This window comes from Sorex araneus, chromosome 4, assembly GCF_027595985.1.
Source record: "Sorex araneus isolate mSorAra2 chromosome 4, mSorAra2.pri, whole genome shotgun sequence".
NCBI classification, from domain to species: Eukaryota; Metazoa; Chordata; class Mammalia; order Eulipotyphla; family Soricidae; genus Sorex; species Sorex araneus.
This window is the reverse complement of record NC_073305.1, coordinates 81,219,228-81,231,347: the sequence shown is the minus strand read 5'-3', so window position 1 is coordinate 81,231,347 and position 12,120 is coordinate 81,219,228. Positions and strand designations below refer to the sequence as shown.

At 35.2% G+C, this 12,120-nt stretch overlaps 1 protein-coding gene across 4 annotated transcripts in view; it reads right to left on the bottom strand.

Annotated features, from left to right (window-relative positions):
• The window catches only part of SLC25A27 (solute carrier family 25 member 27), a 42,323-nt gene that overhangs the window by 12,532 nt on the left and 17,671 nt on the right, over positions 1-12,120 (bottom strand). For 2 of the 4 annotated variants that reach the window (XM_004605838.2, XM_055134683.1), the window contains exons 7-9: positions 9,910-10,002; positions 9,264-9,366; positions 3,523-4,149 (exon numbers count right to left, since the gene is read on the bottom strand). In XM_004605838.2, the coding sequence (XP_004605895.1) occupies positions 4,078-4,149; positions 9,264-9,366; positions 9,910-10,002 (268 nt within the window). In that variant the 3' untranslated portion in view covers positions 3,523-4,077. Of the gene's footprint in view, positions 1-3,522; positions 4,150-9,263; positions 9,367-9,909; positions 10,003-12,120 lie in introns of those variants that run through there. The other 2 variants (XM_055134681.1, XM_055134682.1) reach the window with 2 other exon arrangements.

The following is a 12,120-nucleotide window of genomic DNA, read 5'->3' as shown; positions in this document are numbered from 1 at the left end:
TAAACAGAAATATTAAGTACTATTTGTATGTGAGCATTAAATATTTAAATTTAAATTTTGCACGAATGAAGGAACAAATAACATTAAATACATGGGGTAGCATGGCCACTATTGTCTGAGGAAAGATGACTCTGCCAGTTTTCGAAGGATGGATTTAGGAGTAAGAAAAGCTAGCCATGTAAGTTTTATGTTACTTTAAGGTTTGGATAACTTTCCCAATTTTAAAATGAGTAATTTAATCCAAGGAACATCCAAAATTTTAAAATCATATTATAGTCACATTATATCAGTATAATAGCCCTCTTCATGTATATGCAAATTAATATTATAAAATTTAATCATGCCATTTTATAAAGAAGATATGTTACAAAATTCACATTAACAAGCAGTGGAGGATGGATTGAAGAGGTGGACTAGAAGTAACATAAGGGGGGAGGCTCTTGGATACTTTAGAGGATAGGTGATAAGGTGTAGTACGTAAAAATTATCTATGTCTAGGGTTGGAGAGATAGTACAGCAGGTAGGGTGCCTTCCTTGCATATGGCCCACTTTGGGTTGATCCCCAGTATCCCATATGACCCCCCACTGAACAACCTCAGGAGTAATTCCTGAATGCTGAGCCAGGAGTAATGCCTGAACATTGCCAGGTGTGGCTAAAAACCAAAACAAATTCTATTTTAATATTACTATGATTATGTTATACATATAATAATAATCAAAAGAAAAAATCAAAAGAACTAAAGGTCTCACTTATAGTATTCTTATCAGAAGTCGAGCCTAAAATAAGACAAATATCTTTAGAATTCATGTTTGTATACCCCTTCATATTCTCATGTATTTATAATATATATTTGACAATCTTTTTAAAAAACCTCACCTAATTGGACCCCCTTCCCCACCAAGTTTTTCAGCTAAATATTGTAATTAAACATTTTCCCAGTGAAGGTCCTATAGAAGGTCCTTTCTATAAACAGAGAAGAACTTGTGTAATTGTTTTAGTTGTAGACAAACGGTTGTACTTGACAATTTAAAAATGGTGAATCAGCACAATTTTTCATATTTACAACCTCCCTTGGGCCTTGAGTATTAGTACAGAAGGTAGGGTGTTTGCCTTGCACGTGTCAGATTCTATCTCTGGCACCCCATATAGTTCCCTGAGCATCACCAGGAGTGATCCCTGAGTGCAGTCAGGAGTAAACCCTGAGCATCTTCAGGTTTGCCCCAGCCCCTGAAAAATTAAAATCTCCCTAAGTCAACTTTTCTGATAGAAAACTAAAATGAATTTCAGACTGGTTTTATCAGTCACTGATTAGTAATAGACAAAATTGATTCATAATATGATTATAAAGTTGCATAAAAGCAAAAATGTTACTAATGAGAGTCCTCACATAAAAAATTGATGTAGGTCTATCACTAGTGACATAACCAAATATAAACCTTATTTCTAAAAGCAAATTTAAGACCGGTTCTCTTTATTTACATAAGCTAGTTCATTTACATACAAATAACTATAAAGTATTTATTTTCAATGAGAAAAAAAGTCATTTGAGAAGAGAAAAATGTGGACACTTAGCATAAGAAATTTAGAAACTACTATCAATACAAAGTTAAATATCCCTGTTACCTTAAAAATTAATAATGATCACATGAGGGATATTGTTAAGTGGAAGAATGCATGCCTCACATGTGTGAGCTACTGGGTTCAATCCCCACCATCACAAAAATAAGTTATTAAATGGTTAAACTTTCACTATGGACACATAATTACTGCATTTTTATTCTTTTTTATTTTGGAGAGGAACAAGATGACTTTAAGTTGGTAAACAAAAAATTTCCAAAGAACATTAGTGAATATGACTTAAATGAAAAAGTCTGAATGTACTGGGATGTGTGTATACATACATATACACATATACATATACATATGTTAGATATATAGCCTTTGATCAGATTATGGAGCATCTTAATACTTAAGCTAAAGCATGCTGACTCCACTCTGAAATTTATGCTAATGGCAATTCAAATTTAAAATGTATACGGCAATAAAGAAAAATATGCTTTTGTAAGACTGAAAGTCCTGCAATGGGCTGTTGAGAAGATGGCATACGGCATTCACTCAGTACCTCATTAGCTAACTGTCAGTTGTAACAATTAGATCTATATATTGTTATACTGGCTCTACTAAGTAATATTGGGCAGAACAACTGGATTTCTTTGTGCCTCAATTTACTAACATGAAATAAAAGGATTTAAGCCAGATAATCCCAAAGGATCATTTCAGATAAAAAACAAATCTAGTTATTCATGCTGAATTCAGATAATGGGTTTTAATCTCAACCCCCACAGAATAAAGCTAAATAAAAAATTTTCCTGACCTGGTTTGCATATAATTTTGTTGATCCAGTTTTCTTAATTTTGGAAATTATAAACCACTTAAAACCAAAAGTTTCCCAAGTGATTCTAATACAAAAAATTTGGGAATTTAAGTACAGAATGTTATTTTAAATATATTTAACAACTCGATTTATACAGATCAACAAATGACTGAAAAAGTAGACCACCTAAATATTTTGAGATTAAACTCTCTACATTTTGAAAATTCAATATAAAAGCAACAGGTCACTGCATATTATTACATCACATTAAATATATTTAAAAGAATACTTTTTTAAAAAATGGCAGTGATTTAGACATTAGTGCAACTTGTAAACTTTTTTTTTCTGTTCAATGTCACATATACCGTATCAAATTTTGATTAGCTCCAAATTCTTTCTTGGTTATGAACTTTTTAAGTTTTCCTGTTTTGACAGATAGTCTCTACCATAACCATAGCGCCGCAGTCAAAGCTATCTGAATTGGGGGAGCATATGCTATGTAAGTGAATCTGAAGAAATCTCTGATCTTTCTAAAATAGACAAGATTTGATTCAGTAACTGTAGACCTGTCGATCACAGATGACTTTTGCTCATCACTTTAGGTAGAAAGCTTTGTCACACTGACTAAGATGCAGCCTTAAAACAGTTTTTGAGATTTTTTTAGTTTTCTTTCCCGCGGGTCCTTAGTGTTAAGGAATAGACGATAATAAAGGCTGCATATCAGCCCTAACTTCATTTCAGGCTGACTTCACCTGTTTGAAGTCAGATTTTGACTTTACCTCAGTTTGATGTCAGCTTTTAAAATGCCACTGAAAGGCTGGTGAAAACAAGTTACTTTCTTAGAAGGATCTAGTTACCTAAGCCTTAATCAAATAAAGGGCATTTTAAAATTATATTGATATTCTTGAGAGCTAGCAAGAAGTTCAAATTGTAATAGTATAATGTAACCAGGTACATATTGCTTCCATGCTTTCATTCCGACTCAGAGCCTGTCAGGAAGTCCTTACCATGTGTAGTGGAACATTAACCATTAAATCAGATTGAATGTTGGAGCAAAGACAGAAAGCCACTTCTTTTCTTGAAATACAAATATTAACTTGTTTTTTCTCATCCTCCTGATAAGAAAAGGTACATCAACTCCCTCCAATACTAGGGAAACTCAAAATGTTTATTTCATGAATTTTCATTTGTCACCCTCTAATGAACAGTATGTGCACTTTAACAACAGAAATGTGAATTATCAAATTTAAACTGTAAATACTGACATAACAGGTTAAATATAATTTTGATCACTATATAGAGATGTGTTCTTCTACATTTCTATTGTCTACTTCAGATCTGAGATGCTGTATCCTTCCTGCCACTTCTCCTTAAGCAGGCTCTTCAGCATAGCATTGTAACTCAAAGGCCAAATCTTCTTGCCTGAGATAAGTACTTGATCAGGATTTGATTCTTCTTTAGAAAATGATGTGCTTGGTATCTCATTTGGTGGCCTTGTGTGATCCAACCTGATTACTTTTGAACAAAAAGAGGAGTCAAAGAAAAGTTGGTTTTCCAAGGAAAAATAAAGTGCTGCCCCCTATAATCAGAGTCTCTTGAGTGTCTTCCTAAAGAGGTAGAAAGAATAGGGGGAGTATGTTGCAGATGCTCAAGTTTCAGTGATACTGACCACTGTCTCTTTAAGGACTGGATCTTTAAGGGTTTAAAATGGACTGACTCCACTCATCTCTCTGATTTTTTCATAGGTAAGCCAGAACACCAGTGACCAAGGGGTCTGAAAGATTAACCAAAAAAGTTAGTGCATATTTCAAATCAATGCAAAATACTCTATAGACACATATTTAAATGACAGTCATCTTGAAGTCAGTTAGGCTGAAAACATAATTTGATATTAATTTCTGTAAAGCAAATATAATTCTCAAAGCATTTTCACATTATATTTCTCACAAATTCCTCTAGAGAATTTAGAATAGAAAAGAAATATTATTATCCCTCTTTTACAGATAAAAAGACTGAGTCTTAACAATTAATGGGGCCAGAGAGCTAATACAGCAGGTAAAGCTCTTGCCTAGCATACAACTGTCCTGGGTTCGATTCCTAGCATCTCATCTGGAGCCTGAGCCTACCAGGAGTGATTCCTTAGTATAGAGCAGGAATAACTGCTAAGCACCACTGGGAGTGGCCCCCAAAACAAAACAAATACCAATTAAATACTTGTCAGCATGTTGTAGAGCTTAGGACACAGTCTTCTTACTTCCATTTTGATACTCCTTTTTATTCAGCAAATACTGGCTAAAAGAGTAGCACTTGACATACCTGAATTCTAGGCTGGGATCTACAGATGGTTTGTATAGAGAACATGACAGGGAGACACTAATAATTGAAAGTGAAGACCATGAAAGATTATCCTTTGATGGGTTATTAAACATAAATGTGGTATTATGTGTGACAACAAATGGTATAAAAATTTATATTAGAAAGAAAAAAGACCTTCCAGTTTGTGAATACTTGACTAGCTTAAATGAAGGTGTAGTGGTACTTAAGTGAACTAAAAAAGGATGAAGGTTACTCAACAATAGAAAATATAAATATTAGACTTACAGAGAAAAATCAGAGTAAATCTAAAATAGCAATCCGTATGGGTGTCTTCAATCAACTTCCTGTCTATTTTGGCCAATAGGTGATATTAATTAGAAAGAAATTCTTTCATACTAGAGTAGAGACCAATCTAATTGCTTAAGCAATCATTAAATGTATTTATGTTAGAGTTTATGTCTCTAAGCAACGTAAATGTCAAATGTGTTTGGAAATATTGAGTGTGTTATTTTGATAGACAGAAAATTTACTAAATAATGAATTTAAAAGAACCCATTTTAGTAACTTAAATTTGTGAGTATATAGACAAAATAAAAAATATGAAGCTATGACAATGCCATGTTCCTGTGACAATAAAAATGAACTGAACCCAAGGTATAACAGCAATCAGATCAAAGAACAAAGATTTTAATTAGGAATGAACTACAAAATCATTCTCATGACTGGTAATTGACTCCTTTGTCATATTAATGACATAGTAACTAAGCTAAATGCAAATGAAATAAACATTAATCAGCGATTTAGCAAAGTGAGGAGGCATTGGGAATACCTCAACTGGGTTTTTAGTAGAAGAGGGAGGTTCCATAGTCCAATAACATGAGTAGTGTATGAATGGTAGATACTGAACCTCTGTGCAGAGGAACATGTGGATAGCACACATTACATAATTCTTCCTCCCCAATAGTTATAACTTAGAAAATATTCCAAGTGTCTGTGAATTCATTTTGTGTTCTTTGGTCTGCCTCTTGTAATAATTACTGGGGAAAAAAGCATGAAGTCATTTTCTATGCCTATTACTGTGAAACTGAACACCTAAAATTACACCGTTGATGTAAACTGATACTTAAAAATATCCAGTTTACCAGTAAATTCCTGTGCTATTCTGTGTTTAGCAAGCAATTTTTTTAAAAAATTATAATCTGGTTCCCTATTTACTAGCTTGAATTTAGAAGTAAGCACACAATTCAGAGGACTTCAATCTCTGGAACACTTGCAAACCATCTTTGTCAATATGAATGAATAAGCTAAAACAGTGGTGCAATAATTGATTTTAATTCATTTAACTGAAATGAATCCACATTTTCAAGGAAATTTTGGAAATGTTCAGAGTTAGGTTTCAAAGCTCAGGGTGATGCACTATCATCATTCAACAAGGCAATGCTACCCTAGTTATTATTGATAATGAATCAACCTTTTCCTTTAAAAGCCAGTTTATTTTCTCTAAAATAAACTTTAAAAAGTTCCATAATTAACAACCTGTAGGATCTTGAGAAATATGATACCCTGTGTTAAGAGCATGGGCTTAAAGTTGAACAAATCTACTGTTGATTCCCTGCTCTACCCCACAGTTGCTATGACCATAAGCATATTTCAAAAACCTCTGATTTTTTATCTGAAAAATGATAATATCACACATTTTACTGTTTCTGTAAGACTAAAAACAATAGTGTAAACAACACAGTGCTCATTACATATTACATACCTATTTTGTGTGTGTCTGTGTTTTATAAGTATTTTATAAGTCTCATATATAAAAAGTATTTTATACATCTCACATATAAAAAAATGAGTAATGTTAAGTGGTTCCCGTATTCCTGTATACATGGATGATCTCCAAGTTCTTTGCCCTTGGTTTTCTTTCGTTGTACTTATGCATTGTCATGGTTTCTAGAGTATTCATACACTAGAAACGTAAATGTTTTATTTCCTTTTTCCCCTCACTTACTCTACATAATGTCCCTAGAATCAATGTACTTAAAACTTCATTTTTTATATTCTACCTTTCTCTCTTTTTTCTTTCCTTTTGGTTTAAGAGCCACCCCTTGCATTGCTCAGGACTTATTCCTGGTTCTGAGCTCAGAGATCACTCTTGGTGGTGCTCTAGAAGCCATATAGAGTGCCAGGGATGGAATTCAGGTTGGTTACTTGCAGGGCAAGAGCCCTGCCCACTCTACTATCTCTCTGTCCAAATCCTACCTTTCAGTGTGTTTCCTATATTGTTGCCAAAGCAATGTTGTCCCCCCAAAAATCTAAGTACATTATTCCTATGTTTAAGTGACTGCTTTCTAAGTATGGAATCACATCTCAACTACTAAACTTCATCCATCGGGTTCTTCTCAACCTGATCTTAAAAACTTCTCCCTGGAGAATGGGCTCGTGAATTGAGATTTAGTGAATGAATCAGACTTAGCTTGGCACTAAAGACAGAAAAGAACCCTCAAGAGGGAATAGCTGGAACAGACAAAGAACATGAGCTCAGAAGAATTAAGAAAACCCAGCAAGCCAAGGCAGACTAAGAGGAGTGCTGCATAGAGCAAGGAGGCCCCTAGACTCTGAATCAAGCAAGGCCATAGTGCCCCTGAGAGTGAGAGCTCATCTAGCTTGATGAGCTCTGCACATTTAGAATAATTGTTCTGGCTGCCATGGAGATTAAGAAGGCAAGGAATCACAATAGAGGAGAGAGATAATAACAATTACTTGAACTCAGCTTTAATGGTGGGAACCAAAGAAGACAGCATCAATATTTAGGAGGTAGAAAGGTGAAAACTGGTAAAAGTGTTCTTTGACCTTTTATCTGTGGGCCAGTGAAAAGCAGGAAATTTATTTGGGCTAGTACCAATCCATGGAAAAGTGGTTAAAAACCATTACTCTAAGAAAGAGTAAGATGGAAACTGTCTTCCATAGAGGCAGGGGGTCAGATGGGGTGGGGGTGGCGGAAGGGATACTGGGGACATTGGTGGTGGGAAAGTTACACTGGTGGAGGGAATGAGTGTTCAATCATTGTATGACTGAAACTCAATCATGAAAGCTTTGTAACTATCTCACAGTGATTCAATTAAAAAAAAAACACACACAAAACAAAAAACCAGTACTCTTGATTTCTCTGAAACAGCTTCCTCTCTGAGGAACTACTACTCCAGATTTCTCTCAAACAGCCTCCTCTCTGAGGAATCACGACTCTAGACTTCTCTCAAACTGTCTCCTCTCTGAGGACTGATTCTCCAGCCACACTGAATTTTCAGTTCTCCTAATAAACTGAGTTCATACATGACTTGCTACTTCATTATCCCATCATACTTTTCTTGACAAACCTCACTGATCCTTCACAAATTGGATCAAATATTTGAGAAGCTCCCTTCCCCCTACTTTTTAGTAAAGCCATTTTACTAAAATTAAAAAAAATTAGTAAAGTCATTTTACTCTTTCTTTGTTCACACAACATTTTGTTCACATCATTGGCAGAATATTATGTCCTCAAGAGTTAAGACTGCCTCTAGAGTTTGGTGCTTTGACCCCATGAGTTAATTATCAGCTAACCTGGTTAAGTTATTTTGGCTATTTAAATTTTTTTCTCCTTTATGGAAGACAGAGATGATGATAATCTACTAAACAGACCACCGGGAGAATTCAGTGAGTTCATTCATAAAAAAAGAGCAACACAATGTTGCTTATCTAGTCATGCTCCTTTCACCTTTTAGACTTTGCACAAAGGAGGTACTCAATTTTATTATATTGTACAAAGTGTTGCTTATTTGAATTTCTAAACCTGTAAATCATTGATACTTTGAAGTATTTTCTAATCTATGAAAAACTTGTGTGTCTTGTTTTTATTATATTTGCTATGCTATTTAAGTAAGTCTATCTGATTATATATCTTCATTCACTTCAGTAAAACTATAATCCAAAGACCAGAGAGAGTTTTCAGGGGTGAGGGGTGCACAATTTGTGTGCACAGGACCTGAATCTGAATCCTGACCCTGCATGCCCTATCTCTACCACCCCCTGCCAAAGAACTTGTGGGTGTAGCTGTAGTAGACTTTAGTACCACTGAGCCTAAGTGGTATCACAGCAATGGCTCATAGTATTGGTCCTTATAGCCCAGTTTACCAAGGACAGCCAGGAGTGGCCCGAGAACCCCCTGGGCAGTGCTTGAAACAATGGGAAATGCAATGTTCGGCACAACATTTGTTTGAAGCATTAACAATTTAACAGACATGGTCTAGTACACCTGTACATTTGTCCCAAAATATTTTGACTAAACATACTACTAAGGTTTACACTGCAGGAAAACTATATATTGACACAACAACAGAAAACCTATTTTTAGATGTAACTGAATTATTTTACTTTAGTGTATCAAAAAATAAGGTAATATGAAATTGAGGAATGGTAAGAGAAAGCATGAGATATAAAATCACACAACAAAAAAGGGAAACTGTTTACATACTTAAAAACTTAAGTAATTTAAGTACATAGAAAACAAAAATAAAGGAAGGGAAAATCAAATCTTACCATTCTCAGCCACGATGGTAAAAAGCCTTTATATAAACTCATGAATCCTTCTCCTTGAACAGCCTGAATTAAACAATCAGTTGATGATTTATATAAAAGTCCCCTAAAAAAGAAACAAGATAATTTTGTTAAATTTCTGATGTGTTAATAAATTAAGAATATTCTATGGGAAATTCCTATGTGTAAACTACCTTCTTCTCATTTAGAACAAATAATACTTTCTTTTAAGCAGAAAGATTACATGTTCATGATTGACCCTTCATCACATCTTTGGTCTTATACTTTGAATTCACTTCATCTGATCATCTCCAGAGAAAACATACTGTTTTATAACAAATCACATTCTATATATCTGAAGAAAGAGTTCTGTAAATTGTCAGCAGAATATTTTTAAAAAAGAGTCAAATCATAAAAAAATCCTTGTCTAAATAATATTATTGACCATTAAGTTAAACTAATTTCCCCTGAAAGGACAATATTTTTCCATTAGGCAAAGAGTGGGTAATTGCATAAAAATAATTTCCTGGTTGAACACATAAACACACAAATATATTTCTAATAAGAACAAATACAGAGTAAAAATCTTTAAGGAACATTACTATTACAGGATTTTCAGACATATGAATACTAAAGACTTTCCGTCTACCTTCCTTGTTTATCTCGTGGTTGATTCATGATTCGGCTCTTAATGACATCAGCAGGTGTCCCCAGAATAGAAGCCACCAGTCCAGAACAGAAACTAATAAATACAAATAAATACAATTAAGAGATAGCATATATAATTCCTACTCTTCAGGGAACTTAACACTTCCAAAAAATGATATAAATTCATCACAGTAATATTCTTCAAAACAATGATCTGTAGGATAACATTGGTTTGTCCTTTTTCCCTAGCCGCAGGGAGTTTAGGTTTATTGGGTTACATCCATCACAGTGCTCCTGAGGCACTCCCATTCCTGTGTGCTTATCTTTAACCTCTTCTCTGTGCTCTGCTTCCCCAACCAGTAAATCCCCTTTATCCCCAAATTAGACTCTGTTGATTTGTAACTTTAAGTTAAATATTGATTTTTTTCTTCTTATACCCTTTTGCAAAGTTTACTTCAGAGCAATGTCCTTATGAATAGACACAGGAAGACAGCTAATGCTATGCTTTTTTAACTTGGGAGTTAATTGACTCTGAATAATATTCACTCCTGGGCATCTGTTTCTAGACTGAAGCTTCAGTTGCTCTTAATTCCTAGCACCCAAAAGCAGGGTTCCGATGAGGGACTGGATGGACCCAGGGCAAACTACGAGCTACCCCCCAGGCATCGAAATGGGCCAGGCAAAGAGCCATAATACTTAACTATAAGTTAAGAATACGGTCATGGACAAATTCTGTCATGATCCAAAGAGTAACAACTGGATTAGGACCCTGCTTAGTGTTAGGAAAGACTAATCTGGCCTGAGCACTGTAGTCTGAGATCTATAGCAAGATGTCCCCAGGAGAGCCTCCCTTCCAGCTTAATGTATCTCTTACTGTGTCCATATAAAATAACTAATATTAAGAAGTAGAATTAAGATGAATGTTTAAATGGTTATTGGACTAAGGAAAGGAGAAACAACTCTAGGCAGAATTTTGCCCTTGAGTGGATCTCCTGGCTGCAGGAGATCATGAAGGGCTTTCATCTGTTGATTGTGCTACCTACTTAGGTGTGGTTGCTACACCCAGGCTGCGAGACAGAGCAGAGAGACTAGCATGGGGGACAGGAGGAAACGAGAATGAGGGGCACTGTGGGACTGGGACAGGGAGCTTAGTGAGACTGGAACAGGCACATGGAGAGAATGTAATAAACAGCAACTGATCAGCCTGTCTGCCCTGTTCCCTCCTTCATGCGTCAGTTGGTGATGGCAGCAGGCCAAGGTGGGGAAGGAGCACATGGCCACCAAATGCACGTGGCAGGCAAGAGAGACTGACACATAGCCACTCACATATTTATTTTTTGAATACATAATGATCTTTTAGCTTAAGAGACAGAATCATTAAACAGCAGAAGGACAAACAAAACAAGCATTACTCAACAAATACAAACTGAACACCTACTGGTGCCGGGTATTTTGGCAGGCAGTGCACAACACAGGAAAGATCCTACCATCAAGGATTAACACTCTACTTGGGGAGAGAGAAGCTAAATGAATATTTCAGAAGATAAATAATAAGTACTATGAAAAACATTAAATGGGGTGATGTGATACGGAGTGAGTAGTTAGCAATTTTAGAAGGCTCCCCAGCTGAAAACAAAAGTGGGAAGGAAATGTCTACATTAAGATCTAGAGGGAAGAGTGTTGGAAACAGAAGGAGGAGCAGATGAAAAGCCCTACGTCAAGAATACTTTGGGTATCATTAGGAGACAGAAAGCAGCCAACACGGTTGTAGCATCTTGTCAGGTCAGATGGAGGACTAAAGACGAAGGTCAAGATCAGTCCAGTAGCCAATGCTCTTTAAGGAGCATGATTTTATTCTTGAAGTGAAAGTAAGTTATTGAGAGGATTTTAGGTAAGTAAACGAGTATTTGGTTACCATTTAAAAAAGTTAACCCTGGTCATTCTTTAAATTCCACTTCACTAATAGGTAGTGACAGTAAAGCATATAACCCAGCCATGCATATATTTTTTTCAGGTCTTTCCCTGCACAATAGGCATTTGTCTCTGTGGAAAGAACTGACTGTTTCACCATATATATTCTACTAAATACAGATTGCTCTTTCATATTATTTCCTCTTTACCCAAATTCTTTGAAGCCTAATCTCCTATTTACTCAGATTCTATGAGTTTAATATTTTTTATTTTTAATATATTTCTATGCAAATATATCTCA